At 47.0% G+C, this 22,470-nt stretch overlaps 2 protein-coding genes across 6 annotated transcripts in view; one reads left to right on the forward strand and one right to left on the reverse strand.

The window, feature by feature from the left end:
• SULF2 (sulfatase 2) overlaps window positions 1-9,135 on the forward strand; it is a 139,397-nt gene extending 130,262 nt beyond the window's left edge. For both annotated transcript variants that reach the window (XM_024746869.1, XM_024746870.1), the window contains exons 12-21: window positions 2,147-2,363; window positions 2,493-2,589; window positions 3,056-3,150; window positions 4,050-4,109; window positions 4,516-4,685; window positions 4,889-5,031; window positions 6,087-6,210; window positions 6,906-6,939; window positions 7,180-7,233; window positions 8,194-9,135. In XM_024746869.1, the coding sequence (XP_024602637.1) occupies window positions 2,147-2,363; window positions 2,493-2,589; window positions 3,056-3,150; window positions 4,050-4,109; window positions 4,516-4,685; window positions 4,889-5,031; window positions 6,087-6,210; window positions 6,906-6,939; window positions 7,180-7,233; window positions 8,194-8,224 (1,025 nt within the window). In that variant the 3' untranslated portion in view covers window positions 8,225-9,135. The remainder of the gene's footprint in view (window positions 1-2,146; window positions 2,364-2,492; window positions 2,590-3,055; window positions 3,151-4,049; window positions 4,110-4,515; window positions 4,686-4,888; window positions 5,032-6,086; window positions 6,211-6,905; window positions 6,940-7,179; window positions 7,234-8,193) is intronic.
• Window positions 9,136-9,668: 533 nt separating this feature from the next.
• The window catches only part of NCOA3 (nuclear receptor coactivator 3), a 121,684-nt gene continuing 108,882 nt past the window's right edge, over window positions 9,669-22,470 (reverse strand). For 3 of the 4 annotated variants that reach the window (XM_024746764.1, XM_024746762.1, XM_024746763.1), the window contains 6 exons: window positions 18,069-18,362; window positions 16,865-16,969; window positions 15,056-15,281; window positions 14,104-14,278; window positions 13,465-13,606; window positions 9,669-13,146 (listed from right to left, as the gene is read on the reverse strand). In XM_024746764.1, coding sequence (XP_024602532.1) covers window positions 13,135-13,146; window positions 13,465-13,606; window positions 14,104-14,278; window positions 15,056-15,281; window positions 16,865-16,969; window positions 18,069-18,362 — 954 coding nt within the window. In that variant the 3' untranslated portion in view covers window positions 9,669-13,134. The remainder of the gene's footprint in view (window positions 13,147-13,464; window positions 13,607-14,103; window positions 14,279-15,055; window positions 15,282-16,864; window positions 16,970-18,068; window positions 18,363-22,470) is intronic. The other variant, XM_024746765.1, reaches the window with a different exon arrangement.

Genomic DNA, 22,470 nt, shown 5'->3' on the forward strand with positions numbered 1-22,470 from the left:
CTAGGAGTTTTATGGTATCATGTCTTATATTTAAGTCTTAATTAAGCCACTTCGAATCTATTTTTGTGCATGGTGAGAGGGTGTTGATTTACAAGCAGCCGTCCAGCTTTCCCAACACCACTTGCTAAAGAGACTGTCTTTTCTCCATTGTATATTCTTGCCCCCTTTGTCGAAGACTCATTGACCGTAGGTGTGATGCTTTTGTTTTCCTAAAGGTTCAAATTGCAAAGCAAGAATTGTTGCTTTTAATTCTTTTTTTCTGCATTCCTGGAAACTATTTTCGAAGAATGGAGCTCCAGCCTCCATTATTACACTTAGCAGTAGCCTAGACCAACCTGCCACACACTATTGTGAATTTGCTTTCTGATATCAGGGAACAGTTTCCCATTAGAGCAGCTATGAAGAGATTCCTGTGCACTGGGGCTTCCAAGTTAAAGGCAGCGTGCCTTTGAAAAGTTTGCATGAAATGTTCGAAAAGGCTTTGGGATGCTTTCCTCCCGAGTACAGAATTCAACCTTAAACTAATTAACCTTAGGGGGAAAGGCCTCAAATATCGCTCCTGTCAAATCTTGACTATCAGCCTCCATCCAGCTGAGCCTCCTCCTGGTCATTTGCAGGCCTAGGAGAGGTTCCCGCATTCAGGGGGAAAGAGGTGGAGTCAGAGTGTTTTTTAATATCATTTTTTTCCCCACCAGCTGTGTTCCAAAGAACTTTAATTCAAAATAATCAATATGCCATTGTGGCATCTTGGGGTGGCCTGCTCTGAGCCCCAGCACCTGCACGCCCTCAGTTTTCCATAGGTGACTTAGAGCTTAGGAAAAAACACCTCTCAGCCCCGCCTCACTGCCCACCCTGTGGAAAGCATGCAGCTCACTGCTGGGGAAATAGACTCTGAGAAGATCAGTGACCTCCCCAAGCGCCCCCCCCTCCCTTTTCTGTCTGGGAGAATGTGCTGCTTGGCTCTTTTTTACCCAGTTCAAATTGATGGGTTTTTTAAATTTTGTTTTGTGGAGTTTTACTGCAGTATAATTAACGTTACATTAGTTTCAGGGCTACAACACTGTGATTCGGTATCTGTATATATTGCAAAATGATCACGCCAACAAGTCCACTTAACATGGTTACAAAAAATTTTTTTCTGGTGATGAGAACTATTAAGACGTATTCTCTCAGCAACTTTCAAATATGCAACACAGTATTATTATTAACTATAGCCACCATGCTGTACATTACATCCCCAGGACTGACTGATCCTGTAACTGGAAGTTTGTACCTTTTGACCCCCTTTGCCCATTTCGCCCACCATTCCTACCCCCCACCCCACCCCCATTTGGCAACCACCAATCTGTTCTCTATGAGCTTGGTTGGTTGGTTGGCTGGTTTTAGCGATTCCACAGATAAGTGAGATCATATGCTATTTGTCGTTCTCTGACTTATTTTGCTTAGCATAATCCCCTCAAGGTCCACCTCTGTTGTCGCAAACAGCGAGATTTCCTTCTACTTGATGGCTGAGTAATATCTCAGTGTGTGTGTGTGTGTGTGTGTGTGTGTGTGTGTGTGTGTGTGGTCGTGTACGTGCCACATCTTCTGTATCCATTCATCCATCAGTGGACACTTAGGTTATTTCCATGTCTTGGCTATTGTAAATAATGCAGTGAACATGGGGGTACAGATGTCTTTTGAGTTAGTATTTTTGTTTTCTTCAGATAAATACCCAGAAGTGGAATTGCTGGATCACCTATCCTGGCCGTCATGTAAATAGAATCATACAATGTGTGACTTCTGTATCTGACTTCCTTCACACATTAGTGTTTTTGACATTCGTCGGCATTGTTGCTTCAGTTCTCTGTGTTCGAATCCTCCATCGTGTGGATGTCCCAGTTTACCTATGCACAGCTCCTACTTGAGATTATCTCAGGCCAATTCCTTCTTAGCTCTGGGACTTCAGTTTCCCCAAGTGAATCACCGTGAGGTCCTTTCCACTGGGGTCCAGGGCCCACGTTCCCGGTAGGTAGGTTTCCTGAGCCCCCCAGTCTCGGGCAGCACCGAGGCCCTGGCTTGGGAGCACAGCCCTGTCTGAATCAAGAGTCTGCTGCCCAGGGAGCCTGGCCAGCCTCCCAGCCCAGCCACCCCTCTGACCCCACAGAGTACAAGGCCAGCTACGCCCGGAATCGCTCCATCCGCTCAGTGGCCGTCGAGGGGCACCACGTCGGCCTGGACGACTGGTCCCAGCCCCGCAACCTCACCAAGAGGCACTGGCCAGGCGCCCCTGAGGACCAAGACGACAGGGACGGCGGGGACTTCAGTGGCACCGGGGGCCTTCCGGACTACTCAGCCCCCAACCCCATTAAAGTCACACATCGGTGAGAGTCTAGGTTGGGGGTCGGGGGGGGCGGGGGCTGGACCTTGGCAGGGGTGCCCACATCTCTTGGACCCCTGCCTGGGCCCCCTCAACGCCCCGAGGGCCCCACGTGACCCCTTCTCTCGAACAGGTGCTACATCCTGGAGAACGACACGGTCCAGTGCGACCTGGACCTGTACAAGTCCCTGCAGGCCTGGAAGGACCACAAGCTGCACATTGACCACGAGGTGACAGGAGTCTGGGCCGGGAGGGTTCTCACGACCCCGAGCTCGGCGGGGCCACCAGCCACAGCCGGAGGCAGGGAAGCCAGGCCCAGGGGAGGGAGGCCCCGCAGAATCCTTCACCAGGGCCGGCAGTGTCGGTCCTGGCCTCAGACAGACAGCTCCTGCCGGATTGGGGTGGGGGGGACAGCACAGCCACGTCGTACCCCTTTGTGATCTACAAAATGTTCACACCACACTCAGCCCTTCCAACAGGCCTCGGGGGAGACCTTGAAGTCCCCCATGGGCTCAGCGGGTTCTCGGGCAGGACAAGACAGGAGAATGACCCACAGTTCCTTCAGCAGGTGGAACCAAGGACCGCCCCCCTCCAGCACCCACAGACGCACACAGGGGCTGGGAGGCCCCGCCAGGCCAGCCCTGCTGACCCAGGCCCCCAGAGGCTCACGGCCTCCTCTCCTGCTCCCTCCCTCAGATCGAGACCCTGCAGAACAAAATTAAGAACCTGAGGGAAGTCCGAGGTCACCTGAAGAAAAAGCGGCCAGAAGAATGTGACTGTCACAAAGTCAGGTGAGGAGGTAGCGGGAAGGCCCCGAGTGCTCTTGCGGGATCACTCCAGAGATGCAGCATCCCCTCCTCTGTGACTCCTTTCATTATTTTTATATCCCTGTTTCCTTGCTTAGGATAGACATAATTAGTAATAATTCACATCCCCGTTGTCAGCCACTGGGCAGAAAGCACCGCCCCTCGGGTACCACCCAGATTCATGCACTGCTGACAGGCAGGCCCTTGATTGTGGAGCCGGTTCCCGGGAGGGAAAAGTGCCTCTGCTGACTGCCCTTCCGGGAACAGCCCACGTGGCCCAAAGCCCACGTTACCAGCTCAGGGAACCCCCAGCCCAAGGGTCTGAACTCGCGAGCCGTGCCGTCCAACAGAACCTCTCTGGTGATGGAAGCAGCTGTATCTGTGCTGCCCCGTATGGTAGCCACCAACCAACCACACGTGGCTACTGAGATCTGAACTGCGGCCACTGTAGCTGAAGAACCGAGTTGGTAGTTTAATTAAAATGGAAATAGCCACATGTGGTTAGTAGCTACTGTAGTCACTGCTGCCTTTCCAGGAAGGGCTTTTACAAAATATGGGTTCCCCCAGGGCTGGCCCTGAGCAAGCGTGAGGTGGGCAGGGGCCTGGGGGCAACCCGCCTGGAGATGCTGAGGCTAAAGCCACGCAGAGCCAGGCCCAGCCTCACCCCGACCTTCTATGTCTGGCTGAGGCCTTCAGCCGGGGGCTCCCAGGTCACGTATGGAGGAAGGAGCTGGGCGGGCAGGGGGCTGCCACCCAGGGGATAGTACCTCCCCAGCACCGCCCCAGAAGGAGAAACAGGGATCCCAGAGAAGCGCAGTTCGCAGCCACCCCACTGTGTGGCCTTGGGCACAGTGTCTGAAAGCCAGGCTGGGGGTCTGTTGCAGTTACCACGCCCAGCACAAAGGCCGCCTCAAGCACAAAGGCTCCAGCCTGCATCCGTTCAGGTAAGGGCAGCGGCGGCCGGCCCTCCCTTAAGCCAAAACAAACAAGGACAAGCCAAGTCCTGGCCTTTCCCTGCGAGGCGCAGAGGCCCGACTGCCAGATCAACAACGAGCAGGGGTCCGGGCGCCCCTCTGTGGCCGGAGCGGGTTACTGCAGGGCAGGGCGGGACACAGGCCCCAGGGGCGGGTGTGAGCAGGAAGCGCCCTAGCCCTGTGCTGCGCAGGAGCTAACGTCGGACGACAGGAGCCTCGTCTGGCCCCAGCCCTGCCAAGGAGCAGCAGTGCGACCTGGGCAAAGGGCCTTCCCTTTGGGAACCCTCCAGGGCCATGACCCTGGCTCCCTGGGCAGGAAGAGGCTCCAAGGTGGGGTCAGGGGAGGTGTGAGGGGTGCGGCCCTGTGTGCCCCTAGGAAGGGTTTGCAGGAGAAGGACAAGGTGTGGCTGCTGCGGGAGCAGAAGCGCAAGAAGAAACTCCGCAAGCTGCTCAGGCGGCTACAGAACAACGACACGTGCAGCATGCCCGGCCTCACGTGCTTCACCCACGACAACCAGCACTGGCAGACGGCACCCCTCTGGACGCGTGAGCCAGCCGGGCCCAGGGCGGGGGGTCCTCCCGGGGGTCCCAGGGACCCAGTGCCCCCCAGCTTGTGAGCGCTTCCTGGACAGACCCTGAGGGTCTTAAAGGAACAGGTCCCCCGGCAACCTCAGGGGTCAAGTGCTCCGGCAGGAAGGGGCTGGCAGCCAGGGCCTCTTCGGCTCAGGGCGTGCTCTCCTCCCTGGCAGTGGGGCCCTTCTGCGCCTGCACCAGCGCCAACAACAACACGTACTGGTGCATGAGGACCATCAATGAGACCCACAACTTCCTCTTCTGTGAATTTGCAACCGGCTTCCTGGAGTACTTTGATCTCAACACAGACCCCTACCAGGTACGGACAACACAGGATGGAGAAATGGGGCCCCTGCCACGTAGGCCCCCCGAGGAAGTGATAACCGGTTTTTCAAGTCCCACTGAGTCCCTAAGACAGCAGAAGTGAGTTGAAGCCACCAGGAAGGCTGGGACTCTTGTGTGCCATCCGCCCTCCCTGCGTGCGGGTACAGCCTCTTCCCTCCAACTTACGCACCTGGCACAGTTCCAGCAGGTTTTGGGGGATCTTGGGAAGACGCCTAGAACTTTGGAGGCTCAGGGGTCCTTAGGGTCAGGCCAAACCCTACAGACGACAGGCCCGTAACTAACACTCAGGCAGCCCTTACTCCGCGCTTCCCCTATATTAACCCAACTGAATCCATGCGGGACTGAAGCGGCCACGGAGCCTGGTGACTGGAATGTGCATGTCCCTCCTGAAACAGATGGTCACAACCCAGCTTCAGCGCTAGAGCTTCTCAGTAGCATGGCCTCGGCATTGCCCAGTCTTCCATGTTTCAAGAAAAGTCTGAAAGTAATCTTTTACATGATTTGTAAGTGCAAGCAACTCGATTGTCTTGTTTTGCTCTAATTACCATACAGGCCACCAGTCTTTCTCCTTTCTCCTGTATTTTACAAAAGAGGGTGACAGAGCTGGTAGGTTAGTGGGGCACCAGCGGCTCCCAGACCAGGTGAGGACAAGGTCACTCACCCAGCCCTTCGCCAGATGGCTGCTTTTCCATCAAGAGGACCTGAGGGGCTGTGAAGGAAGGCTGCTTAAAAATACAGGGCTGGGTTCCAAGCTTCTTTCCAAGCTTGGTAAATTTCCTGACCAGTGGGGCTCCAGGAGTTCAATGTGACGTACACAGAGGCGGTTTTTATTTTGAGATTTCATGCACGTGGGGCTAGAGGCAAAAGGTAGTTCTAACTGTTCCAAACCCCAGCTCTTGTGGAAGCAGAGGTCACCGTCCCTTCACACCTTGTACTCCCCACCTGCCTGCAGTCAGTCCCCCAGATGGTAGAAGGGGGCTGGGTGGGGGAGTCTTCACCTCATTGATAACCTACCTTTTTTCCAACCAGTTGATGAATGCAGTGAACACCCTGGACAGGGACATCCTCAATCAGCTACATGTGCAGCTCATGGAGCTGAGGAGCTGCAAGGGTTACAGGCAGTGTAACCCCCGGACCCGGAACATGGACCTGGGTGAGCAGGTGCCCCAGCGTGGTGCGGGGTGACCACAGGAGGGGACGGAGGAGGTCCTGTCTGAAGAGGGAACCCAGAATCACCAGGAGTTGGTGAATTCTCACCAGTAGCTATAATATCACCTTGCTAACATTCACCAACCACGTGGCTACTTTTAGGATAAGTGCCATCACTTACCCATCACTGTAACCCACCAGGGTGCTAAGTGCTTTACATGCATTAACTGACAGGCCTCTGAGGTGAATCTGCTTGTCCTCGTTTTATGGATGAGTGACGTGACTGGGTCCAGAGCCCACGCACTTGGTCACACTACCACATCCTCTGGGAAATTTGCCGAGAGCCCACACTCGGGATCTCCCCGCTGCCCTCAGCTTTCTGTCCGCTGTAGCATAGGTGTTCCGTGCCCACGTGGCTCCCCCGCTATGACCAAGGTCAGTGCTGAATGACTGCAGCAGGAGCCTGAAATCGATAAGAGGCCACGAGAGTGTAGGCGACCTACCAAGAGTCTTAGGGACAGCTCACCTGGTAATTCAGTCCCCTCTGTCTAGGAGCCACTACCAACATCATGGCTTTCTGACAAAAAAACCTGAAGTGTTTTAAAGAAGAAAAAGAGGCAGTTATAAAGTTTGTCCTTGCTTGTGCCACTTTTGCCCTTATTTACCTGTTTTCATGTCGTGCACTTCTCTCTCCTTTAGGACTGAAGGATGGAGGAAGCTATGAACAATACAGGTATTGCTTTTGCTTTTAAAGCCTGACAATCGCCCCATTGGTGGCCCATCCTGTAGTCTAACCTCGAGGTTGCACGTGTGAGGTTGGGATGCTACCTTTCTCTGGTCTGCCAGGGGCCTAGCTCGCCCACCAGCGACAGGTGTCCACTAAGAGACCTTCTTTGTCTAGTTCTTTGGGGGTCACTTTTTCTTTCTTGGTGACGGTTAACACTCTTTCTCCTTTTGACACTCGAAACCTTAGGCAGTTTCAGCGTCGAAAGTGGCCAGAAATGAAGAGACCTTCTTCCAAATCACTGTGAGTTGAGGAACCCGTTTACCAATAGACACCTGGCCCAACCCACTTTGTTTTGCCGAGGCTGTCCTGCATGCACGCCCTTTCTCACTTATTCCTCTCATCTGTTCCCATAAGAGGGGAAGCAGTCATGTCAGTCTTTCCCATAAAATAACACACTTGGATATATTTCATGTTCTAGATTATATACTTTGTCTAATACACCGTTGTTCTCCTTGTCATCATCTGTGCTTGGTAAGCTCAAGGCCTTCCTGAGAGGCTGAGAACCATGTCAGTCAGCTAAGTGCCAGGCGTCTTGAAGGCTGTGGCTGCAGAGGTGCTACTTGGTCCACCGTGTCAGCGGCAAGGTGGCCTCATTGAATAGTTTCCAAAACATCCGTGCTACGAACTCCAGGGCCAACAGAGGCTGGTAGGGGCCAGGAGGCTGTGGCAACCTGGAGAGGTCACTCTGGTCCAAAGAGAATGGAATGGGATGCAATTTGAATCCTCTGCTTCACCGAGAAAATCCAGAAACGTAGATATGTGTGAGAATTTGTTAATGTTGGCAACTAATCTGACACGAGGTTACCATGCAGGCCAACCAGCCCCCTTGGTGAGCTGCCATTTGCAACCTGTGGCCTATTCATTTCTGTCTTTATATGCATATAAACCTGTGTGGCTTTAACAGGAAAAATAATGGGCCAGTTAAGCATTTCTTTGGTGCTACCAGAATGAAAGCACTTGATCTTTACATCTCACTTTCCCCTTAGCCACTATCCTATCTAGATCTTTAAATGACATCTCTGCCAGCCACTGAATGTGTAAGCCAACTGACAATCCAGATGATTAGGCGATAGCAAGCCCTGAGGGATCTAGAAACATTCCTTCTCAGCAGCCACATCCTTGAAGCGAAGCTGACTCAGCTGTAGGACCAATTAAGAAATCCATAAGCAGCGTGGTAAATGAGTTTGCTTTGTTCCACAGGGGACAACTGTGGGAAGGCTGGGAAGGTTAAGAAGCATGAGATGGACCTCCAAAAACAGAGGCATCACCTGTGCAATGAAAAACTGAATGACTTCCAGCAGACCTATGATGTTAGCCAAGAAGCCTGAGACACACAGAATCCGCTTTCAGTCAACGTGGCAGATTCTGGAAGAGAAGCATCCAGGAGCAGTGAGACTTCTGGGAGTCCATTTTTGCCCCTGCTTTTGCTATGGATTATACCTCACCAGCTGCACAAAATGCATTTTCATATCAAAAGGTCACCACTAACCCTCTCTGAGAGGCTCACCAGGGAAGAACAACAGAGAGGTTTTCTTGGAAATTTTCCCCAAGGGTGAAAGTCACTGGGATTTTTTTTTAAAGCACAGGGTAAGAACCACCCTGTTTTAAATCCTCTCATTCTTTTGGCCCTTCACAAAGAAGGAACTAGGAAGCAGGACAGAGGCAGGAAATGGTGACCGAGTTTCACAATGAGTCAGCAGCACAAAAGTCATAAATTATACTTCACCCTAGAACCCTGGCTGCCTCTGAAGAAACTGACTTCACTGTATATATGTGACTATTTACACGTAACCAGCTCGGGGACTTTTAGGGGGATTTGACTAATAAGAAAGCCCAATTTTCAAGAGCGGTGGTGTCAATAAACGCTGTGGCCCACGTAAAAGAAAAGCCCGTGCAGTTGTAGACTTTCCTCTTCCTGACCAGATGCCATTGCTCCCAGGATTCCTTTGTTATCTGTCCCAGAACTGATGTTTTTTAAAGTCCTGCAAAGACATGAAGTTGATGTATGTCCCAAGTTTTAATAAAACTGTATTTGTAAAGAAATTCTGTAGTCTAAGTATTGTCAGACAACGTTGAAAACCCCAGCCAGTGACCAGCAGGTGGTATGAGGGAACCTTTGACATTTTCTAAAAGGCCATTCTTTCTTAGGAGTCTTTTGGGTGTGTTTGGTTTTTTTTTAGTTAAAAAGCATTCAAGATACCACCAGTCAACACCTTTTTGGAAGGAGACACCATGGGTTTAGATGGTTTTTTTAAAAGGGAATACATGGTTATAAATTGTACTAGAATTTACCATACTTCAGGGACCTCAAAGGTAAGTCTCATATCACACCAGCTTTTAGGACCCCACTTTTTAAAAGTATTAACCGACTGCAAAGCAACTCACCTTATCCAGCCCTGCGTCGTATACCGGGTAGTCCAACGGGTAAAGGTAGCTGTCGGAACGCTAGACTGGGAGGAGGAGGAACTTCGGCCATCACCTGGCCCAGCACGTTTCTCCCTATCACACGACCCCTAAGCACTTACCTCGTGTAAGAACAGGGGCCATGCTTTCCAGGTTTCTTTTAGCCTCACAGAAACTGCTACTGTTATCTGAAATAGGATTCCTTAGCCTTATCTCTTACCCTTTATCCAATCGGGATTTAAAAAAAAAAAAAAAGTGGCACACTCTCAGCCTTCGATTTTAAATAGAAACCTTTATTTACAATGACGTCCAAAATGATCAACAAAGGAGTCACAGCTTACCACTCAACCATCTCATAAGTTATCCCATGTGGTTTGGATTCTTTGCAGTGTGGTTTATATTTTTTAAAAACAACGTTTAATGTAAAATTGATTGAAAGTGAATTCCTTCTCGACACTGTAAGTCAATTCCTGAGAATTTAAATATTGCTCAGAATGACGTGTCCATCTTCTGCAAAATTCCAAATATTGGAACGAGAGAGAGAAAGAGAAGGAAGGAGGACGAGAACAGCCTGCTCACGATGAAATGGTCTGCCTCGGGGCCACGTGACAGCCCCTGCTCCTCCGCAGCAGGGGAGAGTTCACCTACCCAAGAGGTTTTACTCCTATGAGCTTCCCACTTGTGAACAAATGCACGGACTCTGCAAATAAAAAGGGAACTGGACAGGCATATGGGTAGCTGGCAATCCGTTCTGTTTACTTTCCAGCTGCATCTGTCTATGGATCAAGGAATTTATAGGACAGCGAGCCAGCTATGTTCTGTAGGACCCCGCCCCTATACGTCCCCAACTCACCTTAGATATTAAATACTGATTAAGCAGTCCTATTGATTGATATTTACACCTTTCCATCAAGATGCACAGTTTAGAAAAGTGGCATCATAATATGAACATTAACAATGGATTTCTATTTGTTTTTTTAAAGGAAGAAACGTATCTCCTTTATATCATTTTGATCTTTATAAAATATATATATATTTGTATTTATATATCTTTGGATTCAGCAAAAAAGCAGGTACTGGAAATATCTCACATTCTAAAAGCAGATGAAAACATTACTCTGTTCACCCAACAGATACTAAGGTTTAAAAAAGTGGTGGGGGTGAGGGGAGGAGGAGTGAGGAGAGGTAGGCAGAGGAGTACAAAGAGAATTATCCGAAAAAGATAAAACGGGAATAAAGGTAAAAACAACAACAAATTATCTCAAAGACTGCATCTATTAAAAGGAAACAAAATCTCAATTTGCACCAATAAAATGAACAAGTAGAAAATATAAAAACTTATAATAAACTTCATTTTTCTTCCATATAAAAAGGGGGTGCTGCCTTCCACTTAGCCTGGAGTCAGGACTGATTGAGGAAAAGAATCACAAAACTTTTTGTTTTTAATTAAAAGTCAAGAAAGGGTAAGAGCACCATTCTCTTTCTCCCACACACGTGTGACTTCAACAAGAAGGGTTCAGATACAACTGTGTCTAAAAAGACAGAGACTCTTAATTCAGCTCTGCCTCCGTCTCCAGACCAGAGGATGTGTTATCTAAAAAGTACAGGCCACTCGGATGGAAGCTGATGGATTTATAATCTTAGATTTGTTTTTAACCAGGTGGGGGGAGTGTGAAACTCAACTCCACTCTAGTGGTGGTTCTGGAAACACAGGTTTCACTTACTCATAGGTCAAAGAAATTAAATGATCTCACCTTCAGAGACACCTACAAATATTGGCTAAACGTGTGAAAAAATTTTAACTGGCTCTCAGTTATTGCTAGGAAACGACACCAAGGCTAACAGACATTTGAAATTCATAGCTAGTCCAAAAACCCAGTTTCATTCAACTGTTTGAACCTGATAAAGTAAACCAGGTAAAGGGAATTAAACTTGACTTTCTTCCCTATTCCCAACCGACAAGTGGCAGCAGCAGAAAGGGGCGGGACCAGAGCAGGGAGGGAATGCAAAGGCGCCCAGTCAGACCTCGGCTCTGAATCGCATGAAACTGGCTGCTATGGAGACTGAACTCCTTAGGAAATAACCATGATGCTACTCCTCCAATTCCCGTGGGAAAACAAACATCACAGTAGTGGAAGGACAAGACAAGCTGAGCAGACACCAGGAACCACACTGAGGATTCTACGCCTGAGATCTCAATGTGGGACTCAGGTCCTAGCAACCAAAACCTTAGAGCACTCCTAAAATGGATGAGAAGACAGCGTATTCACTTTCTAAAAAAAATTCCATGAACTGCCATTTAATTTATGGACTGCTTAAAATCCAAGATTCTTCTTTGAAATCAAATTGCTTGATCTTTTAAAATCCTTGATATCTGGTGTTTTTTTTTAAAGTTTATTTCCCCGTATCTATTCTCTCCCCCGAAATTAACAAAGTGCTTAGTTCTGGTAGAGACATTTTTTTTAAAAATTTAAATGTCTACATCTAAATGATCTCTTTAAAAAGCATTGAGATTAAGAGACTGAAAACAAGCGAGGCATCTCAGGCTGGGGGCAAGGAAAAGCTGTTGGCCACTGCCCCATCCCCCAGGCCACAAAATTCAGGGGATGACTTCTGTTGGTAACCTCACCATGCTGAACTTACTGAAATCAACGTTAAATATTTAGTTTCACAAACTCTGTAAAAATGAGTTGTTGTGACCTACAAAAAAAGGTATATACATATTTTACATAATACAATATCTTAAAGGTCATATTTACAAAAGAAATTCTATTCACAGAAAACACTGCGAAATTCTGATTCAGAATGCAGTACCTGGCCTTGGGTTTTCTGCAGTTTATTTTCAAAAAGCATTATTGCTCTACCATATAGGCAAAGGGTGAAACCAGTGCTTTCAACAACAGCAACAAAAATCATAGTTCTTGTCCAACAGGTTAGTTTAGACGAACACTAGGTATGTGGCTCACCGTTCCTCAAGACCTCGAGAGTATCGCGTCTATCCGTTACTTTTTAAATAAAGTGCGTACGGCTGCACGTTAGCATATGAACAACTGCCCCTGACCGCTGCAACTAAATACTGTCATCTATTTTCCCTTCTGCGATGCCACCTGACACCAAGGACAACTCCTGGAGGTAAAGCATTACAGGACATTGGGGGCAGATAAAAATGCTATTTAGGAAAAAGCCTAGGACAACCGAGAGTAGGGTCAGAGCAACTCAACACTCTCCTTAAGGGAGAACTTGGAAATGCCCACTCCCGGGATAGAACCTGATAGTGACAAAAACACTCGAGGTTGGGACCATGCTCTTCACCCAATACAGCAACTACCAAGAAACCGGATGTTCTAATCTCTTGATTTCTCCAATGTTCTCTGGCCCACCTACATTTTTTCCAAAGACTTTGGATAGCCAAGCAGAAAAAAGTTTCTGACGCCGGACAGTTCTGTGATTAGTAACACTCCGTACCTCCAGAATCACATCCTGAAAAGGCAGAACGCCAAAAATATTTGTTTTAAACACCATGATACATAGGAGGGAAAAATAACAGGTAGATATCACGCTTCAGCTTAAAATCCAGTCCTGCCTGCTCAAATGACATCACTTGAAATACCCTTGATGGGGATCAAAGCTGGTCCTTTCTTCAAAGCTGGGTGCCTAGACAATGATTCTTTACTCCCAATAATCCTAGTGCAGTGTCATTTGTACAGTGATTTCCTTGGAGGTCCTGGTGTAGAGATGTCAGCAATATTTCTGTTGGCAACCAGAAGTAACATGAGTAAAACACACACTTTGCCCAACAGAAAAGAATCCATTATGTCTACACTGATGGCTTGCAACATGGCTCTGGCTGACTGATTCAGTTCTTAGGTCCCAGATTTCTGAAAGTATCAGCTGGCCCAATGCCTTGAAACCGAAAGTTTTTTCAATTATTACATATATTTTTAAGTTATACATCCAAGTTTAAAATCTACCTAGGACCTTTAACATTACAGTTGAGGCTTTGGTTCTCTCCAGAGAACAGGAAAAATTTTTTGAGAAAGTTAAGGAACAGATCCCCCCACCCCGTACCTGATCAGGACCCATCGGCATGCCAGTCATGGGCACGGAGTTCATGTTCATCTGTCGCATGGGACCACTGCTGCCATTCACGTGCACCATACCATACGCTGCAGGACTCCCCTGGTGAGCAAACCGCTGCTGGGAAAAAGAGCTGTGAAGAAAGTGGGAAATTACCTCCTGGGTCACTTTCGTAACACAGGACCCGCACACAGACACTACCGCAATTTGGTCAATGTCGCTGTACTCAAGCAGAGAACATGGGCAAGAAAACTCTGACAGCCTGCCTTCTAGCTTTCACAGCTCTTCTCTGTACTCACCACCCTCGTGGAGATGAGTACAGTAGACAGGCTTCTCAAAACAGATGAGCCAAATCACACACTCTCTAACGTAAGCCTAGGACCTTTGCGCTCCCCACCCAAACAAGCTTGGCTGAGCAACACAGAGACTAATTCCCTGAACTTCTGGCACTAGAACGTGGCCGACTTTTATGAAGTCCCTATTCTGGGAATTCCCCAGCAGTCCAGTAGTTAAGACTCTGCAATTTCACTGCCGAGGGCTTGGGTTCAATCCCTGGTCAGGGAACTGAGATCCCGCAAGCCAAGCGGCCCAGCCAAAAAAAAAAAAAAAAAAAAATTCCCTGTTCTTCACCTGTTCCTGGTCAGGGTTCCTGACGGCCAGCCCTTCATTTCCGAGGACTGATACATGGGTGCGGTCTGAGGGTGCTGCATCATGGGATTCTGGGAGGGACCCATTCTTGATGATACCATCGCACTGGGAGGACTAGGCACTCGACCAAAGGCTGGATCTGGCTGCTGTCCCATCCCTTTAAAAAAGAAAGAAGGAGAGAAAGAAATTACAATGCTCAAATGCTACCTCCTTAGAATATCAGCTTTCTATAGTAACTTGAGGTTCTTTTTTAAAGGTGGGGGAATGTGTTAAGTATAAGGTATAAAGATGCTGCCAGTAATTCTGGCTTCTCATCAAGGTGACAACTAGAGCCAGGCTTACTACAGAGATACACGCTGTGTGGATCCCCCGAAGGGCAGTTACTTCAGTGAGCTTTCTGTATAAAAAGGACACCATATCACGCTGCTCCTCACTCCATCCCCCTTTAGAGGGCAAAGAGCTGTGTCCCCAGCTGACAGGGACGCATCCTCAAATGTCATCTCTGCAACAGATACCTCTAGCCCCACTCCCACCATGTTCCTGGAACCTCACAAAGGTATGACTGTAATTAATATGTCCAAGCCACCAAGAAAAGGAACTCAAAAAGCCCACACAGTGCATTGCTCTCACTGTTCAGAGATGGCAGAGTTCTACTAGGCTGGGACGTACTGGACGGGACCTGGTAAGTCTTTCTTCCAAATTAAGACCTGGGTGGGAAAAAAACCTGAACTATGATAGATCATCTACCTCAGTGACAATCATCTGTGCACTGCAGCAGACATTTTTGTTCTGTTATTTTTTAATTAATTTTGTTTCTCTTGTGAAATAAAAGAGAGTGAATAGCATTTGCTTCTAATATACAACAGCCCTAGTGACTCTTACGTCCGTAGGAATGTTACTTTGAGGAAGACATTATTATCCCTGACAGATTTACCATAACCTGGTGGATATGGAAACTGCTGGGGTGGAGCCTGCGGCATGGCAGGCCCTGCCAGGACTCCGTCCATGCTGGGGGACGCGGTCACGTTAGGGGGTGGACTGAAGGCCTGGGTGTGCTGCTGCTGTTGCTGCATCATCATCGCCACCCTCTGCTGCCGGAAGTGATGACTCAGCAGCTCTCTGCTGCGCTGGGCGGCCATCTGGGCGCTAAGGAAACCCTGCTAACACCCAAGAAAGAACGCAATTACACACGTGTGGCAAGAGCCAGCCAATTTCATACATACAGTGCCCCCATGACACGTGAGGTATCAGAGAGAAAAAACACCCAATGCCTTTCTATATAGTTACAAAAAAGGAAACGCACAATTCTCATTATGGTAAAGGCTTTCCGGCTTGGTGCGGGCATGAGCGTTGGGGGAGAACAGGGACCTGGAAATTACTGGGGGCTAGGGGACGAAAGCAGAAAAGTCATCGGGCTTTGACACAGTTAGAAAACATTCCTCAAAGTGAGAGAACATTTAGGAGTAGAATTTGAGGACAAACTTCAAAAACTACGAAATAAAACAGCAAGAAGAAAAGGGGCAGGAATGAGACTATGTTTGGGGGAGAAACAAAAAGAGAAGCCAAAAACAAAGCAAAGGGATGGGGTTATACTCAGAGAAGCAGGAATCCACCCCAGAAGCTCTTGTAGTCTCTCTAAACCTTCTGACAGAAGAGGTGAAGGGTAAGGAGGTGACGGGATCAAAGCACTGAACAAGGAAGCTGACCTGTTGATTTGCCAGCTGGGAGAGATCATCACCCAGGATAAAAAGCAAACATTTATCCTCTTTTTGGAAAGCATCCTAGCTCAGCTTATACGGGAGATCTGACTATCAAGAAAATACATAGGTATCGGTACTTCCGAGTAGGTCTAACAGCAAAAACTAGGCATTTCAGAATTGTTGTTGTTTTAACAGTATTTCAAACCACAGTAGGGATTTTCGTGTAGTCATCTGCCTTGTGCACACTGAGGAAATGCCTTAATACAGTGGCCACCATGCGCTGGGGGCAGACAGAACTTTAACAGCACTCCTCCCACTAGGGGCAATCAGGTCATCTCAGAGGCTGTCACCGAGAGTGGGATTATAAATTATTTATTTTCTTCTTTATACTTCTTATAATTTCAAATTCTACGCAGTGAGCATTTGGTCTCACAATCCAGGAACAGAAAGAAGTTTACAGATTTGTTATTTTCAATTCCTGAAAGGTAAATGGTAGCGGCTTTCACAACACAGCAACTGATCACAGAGGGAATTAATTTTTTTATTAATTTTTATTGGAGTACAGTTGCTTTACAATGTTCTGTTAAGTTTCTACTGTACAGCAAAGTGAATCAGCTATATGTATACATATACCCCCTCTTTTTTGGATTTCCTTCCCATTTAGGTCACCACAGAGCACTGAGCAAAGCTCCCTGAGCTATACAGCAGGTTCTCATTAGTTACCTTTTTTATACACAGTATCAATAGTGTATGTATGTCAATCCCAGTCTCCCAATTCATCCCACCCCACCCCCGGGGAACTAACTTTAAAAACATGAATCAGTGGTTTTTAATAAAAGAACCTCTCTTCCTCTGATTCTTCCTAGTTACCAGTAGGAGAGACAAAGGGAAGAAAAAGTGTGATGGGACCATGGGATGGGTTCTTACACAAGAAATTTGGGATTATGTACTGTCTTTGTTTAATAAACATTTACTGAGAGTCAAGCATGGGCCAAGCCCTGTGTGGGGCATTCAGCCCTGAACACGGAGAGACTTATTCTCACCTGGGAGTTGACCTGAGGCTGCATCATGGGCCTCATCACCGCAGCCCCACCAGCAGTGGGGTTTTCCATTTTCATTTCAAGTGCCTGACGGCTCTGATTCAAAAACTGGGGAGAGACAGGGTGGTTAGAATGCAAGTGGAGCACGTGAATGAACCCAAACAGCTGTCCACACCCTTGGCACCACCCAGCGAGGTCATGAAGACACCTCTAAACCCATCAACCGGGCTAAGTCATGGCTAAGCTAAAGCAGCACGCTTTCACATTTCAAAAAGGTTGGTGCTGGAAAGCCCTTGGCTGGCACGTGAGGCCTTCATGTTCAGCAACAGGAGGAAAAGTGAAAGCGCAATTCTGCAGCTTAAAGAATGTCTTCAACAGGAACTCAAAGAATTTATAAAGTCAGATTTTCTCTGGGATTACTTAGGCTATTGGGGAAATAGCTTTAATTTAATCAAAGGTAACACTGGAAAAAACTACTTCTGCTACCTTTTCCTGGGTAATTTTTAGTGGAAAGAAATGGTAAAAAATGATACCATGAACGCATTAACACAGCTTTCCTGAGTACCTACGCTTTTAGGGACATTAATACACTGGAGGGGTCTCCAGCTCACTGGATTCTCAATTCACTCATCTGCTTATGTGGTTCAATCCCCCCACATTTAAGAACTCAGTGCACTCAAGATACAAAATAAAAATAAATTTTTTAAAAATAAATTTTTTAAAATGTGTTACAAAGGAAACGGAAAAAAAAAATATTAAAAGAGCTCAAGTTGTATAACACATCTAGAAAGCAGAGGTTCCTTACTCAAAAGGTTCCTTACTCAGAGGTTTCTGCTCAAATCAATAAGGTTTCAACATCTGGCTATTAACATTAAGGACTCTTAATAATAGAAATTATCTACCTCTAAGACTACAAAGCCATCAAGAAACCTCTTCTCCCCCAAGAGCAATCCTCTCGGACATTGTTTATTTTTCAACCTGTACAATAGAATATTCTTATAGAAGGGTATCCAACTCTAGTACAACCACTCCCTAGCAAGGAACCATCCATACAAATAAAATGTTAACAGCAATGAAAACGAAAGGAATTTCTTTGGTTGACGAGGGATAGAGAGCCAGTGGCAAGAGCCCTGAAAGAACACAGTCCAAAAACAAATGAAAGAGGAGGAGGCCAAAGGGAAAGCTGCTTCGGGTGTGTGGCTGTTACCTGCTGGCCCTGCAGCCTCTGCTGAAGCTGCATTCTAAGTTGCTTGGGAGTGTTTGTCCGGGGTCTCACGATGTTGGCCCGAGGGTGCATTCCTTGGAGAGGAAAACCTCCCTGCTGGTTCATCTGATTCATCATCGAGTTAAAAGGTGGTGATTGTCCCGGAAGATTAAAGGCTCCTTGCATTGGAGGCCCCTGCGTCGGGTACGTCTGCCCATATAATGCTGCCTTCTGCTCCATCATTACTGCCGCTTCTTGGCCTTGGAAAGCATCCTGTTTGGACTCCAAAGCTTGTCCCTAAACATCAAACACATAAATGAACAGTAAAGTACACGTGGGAAACCAACAGAAATACAATGCTCTAAAGAAGGTGAAAAATATAAGTCAATATATGTGAACGATGACGTTGCAGAATTCCAGAAGCGAAATCAAATTTATTGTCTAAAATTCCATGAGACCAGACACCAAGCCATCTTTTAACAGCTGTGCCCTAGTGCTTACGGAGCACAGGGTCTCATGCAGGGAGACACTCAAATATTTTCTGAGCCAAATATCTACGATGTACTGAGTACCTGGAGAAATACTATTTGTTCCAGACAAGATTTCTGTACCAACATTGACCTCCCATGCCAAGTGTAAAATAAATCAATGAAAATCACTGTGATCAATGGATTCTCACGTAATCTGCACAAGAATACTTTTGAAGGTGGCAAGAGGCGAGTTTAGTAGAGACAGGCAAATCAACACCAGCCCATGTCCCCTGAGGTGTATTCACCACGTGAACAAAACCTAAAGGTGGGGCGCTTCCCTGGTGGTGCGCAGTGGTTAAGAATCCGCCTGCCAATGCAGGGCACGTGGGTTCAAGCCCTGGTCCAGGAAGATCCCAGATGCCGCAGAGCAACTAAGCACGTGCGCTACAACTACTGAGCCTGCGCTCTAGAGCCCATGCTCTGCAATGATAGAAGCCACCGCAATGAGAAGCCCGCGTACCTCAACGAAGAGTAGCCCCCACTTACTGCCAACTAAAGAAAGCCCGTGCACAGCAACGAAGACCCAATGCAGCCAAAACTAAATAAATAAATAGCCTAAAGGTGGTCAGTCATCCACTATTTGTACGTGAGAAGGAGAAAGAAGCCTATTAACTCAACAAGTATTTATTAAGTGTGTTACATGCCAGGTATCACTTCTCTATGTGCTAACGATGCATACAAAGTAATGTCCAGCAGAAAAAGAAGTAAAAATAAACACTCTGAAGGAGGGGAGAGCCTGACATGTTCAGACAAGAGCAGCCAGGCAGGTGCTGCGTCCCCTGTAACTCCTCATCCTCGGGCACAGGATGCCAAGTGTGCAGCTTACACCTTCACCAAGTCTCGTCCTAAAGCACACCTCACCCCGCGGTGACCGTGACACCATTCTCTATTTTCTCCCCCATCTCGGGCCTTTCCTTGGAGGAATGTTAAGAGTTCATCCGCCCTAGGCCCTCTTCCTTCCTCTCGCTACCTTTTCTACTCGGTCTCCTCAGCCACTGGTGACAACTGCCAAGTTTCTTTCTCCAGCTCCAATGCCTCGGACTCTTAACTGTGCTCATAGAGGCGCCCACTCAACATCTTTACCTGGACGTCTTGGGCATCTCAAACTTAACATGTAGAGAACAGAAGGCGTGATTATCAACAGTCCCTCCCACAAAAAAAAACCCCCGATTCTTCTCCAATCTTCCCTACATCACAATAGATGGCAACACCATTCACCCAGAGCTAAACGCCAGCAACTCCGATTCCTCAGTCTCCCTTCCCAACTGTGTGAGTGCGTATGTGTGCAGACAGGGCGCAAGTCCTGTCAGCTTTTCCTCCGTGACACGTCGCATAGCCTTCCCTTCTTTTCATTCTGTTGCCATGACCCTTCCCAAGACATCTCCCTGCCATCTGTGCGTCTACTCTGTGCCATAATACCAATTCCCTACTCCAGACAGCAATCTGAGATTTCTGTTTATAAAGTAATCAGACCATAATATACTCTTTCTTGCTAACCCTGATAAAATGACAGCAAAAAGTTAAAAGGTAGTATTTATCCAAAAAAAAAAGAGAATATTGAAGGCAACAAGATAAAAAATTTCAACAGGCATCTGGAAGACAGAAAGTGTAGGGAGGAGTAAGCAACTCAACACAGCAGAGAAACTGAGACCCATGTGCCTGCAGAGAAACCCCACCTGAGGACTGAGTCAATGTCTCGCATGGAGCCAAGGCAGCACTCCACTGGGGACAGCAGAAGGTCAGGGAGGGCGCCCAGACAGGGGGCTAGTTAGGAGGCTGAGTACAGACCAGGGGGAGCCCTCAGCCATCAGACTGCAATACGACTCAATGGCAACACTGGATGCCAGAAAACTATGGAAATACTCTTTCAAAATTCTAAGAGGAAATTACTTTCAACTTAGAATTTAATACACGGCAGCCAGAGGTGCAGTGGGGTGGAATAAAGACGTTTTCAAACACAGAAGGACCCCAAAATTGCAGGGACAGAGAAGTTAACAGAAATTTTGTTTCAGCAAACAAAGGAGTAAATCAAGAAAGAAAATGACTTGAGATTCAAGAAACCGAGGATCCAACACAGGAGAAGAGTGACAATTATTAATTTCTAGAGCAGGCTCAAAAGGGCAGAGTTAAACAGAGGGACATGGAACTATGACAGGGAGAGGAAGAACTGAGGAATTATCTAATGTGTCTGACCACGTGAAGAAGAAGAAAAAAGTAACAGAAACTTTTAGCAGTAAGTATGTAGAAAACAAAGCAAATAAAAAGATAAGGCAATTAAACAAACAAACCCAAAACAAAAGCCTATGTAACTACACCTGGCTCAGCAATGAGCCAAAATGATGTAAATATGGCGTACCTATTTATTTAAAAACAAGGGACACAGTCACCTTGAGGGGAGAGACTGCATGTGCCCACGCGTATGTAGAGGGTATGGGTGTGAGGGTGCGTACTAGAGGAAGGCGGTATAAATACGGATCCATAATTTCTTACCTAAAATTCCAAAAAATTTTCAATTCTTTAAAAAAGACTTAACAATTTTTCATTAGTGCCAAATGTATTTAACAGCAAAACCTGGCCCGAACTTGTACGAAGCAACACATAATCTCTATAATATCCCACTTAGTGTGATTATGTATTTTGCTGTAGAAGTATTAGCATGTTTGATCACAGGCTATTGCCCAAAAATTACAGTATTGCTCGAAACTCTATCAGGAGTGTGTTGTAATATATGGTCCCATGCACAATTTCACCCTTCTAAGATCCAAAAATTCCTCAATTCCAAAGCATACCTGATGTCAAGGTTCTCAGATAAGGGACTACGAACGCGTAGTCAACTATCATATCTGGAAATCAATAGATACACACTGAAGTTGATAAAGAAATAGCCGCATAGTCATATTTCTCAGAAATATTACCAAAATAAAGAGGTGAGTTTCACCATCTCCCAGTGGGGCAAAGGAACTGTGGTTCTTCAGTAAACATATTTTCCTATCGTTTTATTTTTAAATTAAAAATGGATTACTTTGCTGAAAAATAAAAATTAATTACAACAAAAAAGGAAAACTGGTCTCATCCTTACCCTGCTTACAATCCTTCCATGGCTTCCCAATACACAGAAAAAGTCCAAACTCTTAAGACGGCTTTGTAGAACCTAGCCTCCATGTACCTCCCCCAACGTCATCTCACACGGCTCCCTCTCTGTTCTCACCAACCTCAGCCACTTCCTAGAACCCGCAAGCTCTTTCCTGCCCAAGCAACTCTGAGTTAGCTGTACCTCTTCTGGATTGTTCTTTCCCTAGGCTGTTTGCCTAGCTAGCTCCTTCTCATCCTTCAGGTGTCAGCTTACATGTCATCTCTCCAGAAAAACCTTTCCTGACTATTCAAGTCAGTCCCCACTTATTCTTTATCTCATAATCCTGGTTTTGAAAACACAAACATTTTCAAACTAAAGAACAAAACTATAAACAAGCCCCCACTAAAAAGAAACTGGATGAACTTCCATGGTGGCACACTGGTTAAGAATCCACCTGCCAATGCAGGGGACATGGGCTCAAGCCCTGGTCCAGGAAGATCCCACATGCCGTGGAGCAACTAAGCCCATGTACCGCAACTACTGAGCCTGCGCTCTAAACCCCGCGAGCCACAACTACAGAGCCCGCATGCCACAACTACTGAAGCCCTTACGCCTAGAGCCCGTGCTCCGCAACAAGACAAACCACCTCAGTGAGAGGCCCGCACACCGCAATGAAGAGTAGCCCCCGCTCGCCGCAACTAGAGAAAGCCTGCATGCAGCAATGAGGACCCAACGCACCCAGAAATAAATAAATTTATAAAAAAAAAAAAAGAAACCGGGCAAACTATTTACAATATAGACA

Source organism: Neophocaena asiaeorientalis, unplaced genomic scaffold (genome assembly GCF_003031525.2).
Source record: "Neophocaena asiaeorientalis asiaeorientalis breed wild unplaced genomic scaffold, Neophocaena_asiaeorientalis_V1.1 scaffold132, whole genome shotgun sequence".
NCBI classification, from domain to species: domain Eukaryota; kingdom Metazoa; phylum Chordata; class Mammalia; order Artiodactyla; family Phocoenidae; genus Neophocaena; species Neophocaena asiaeorientalis.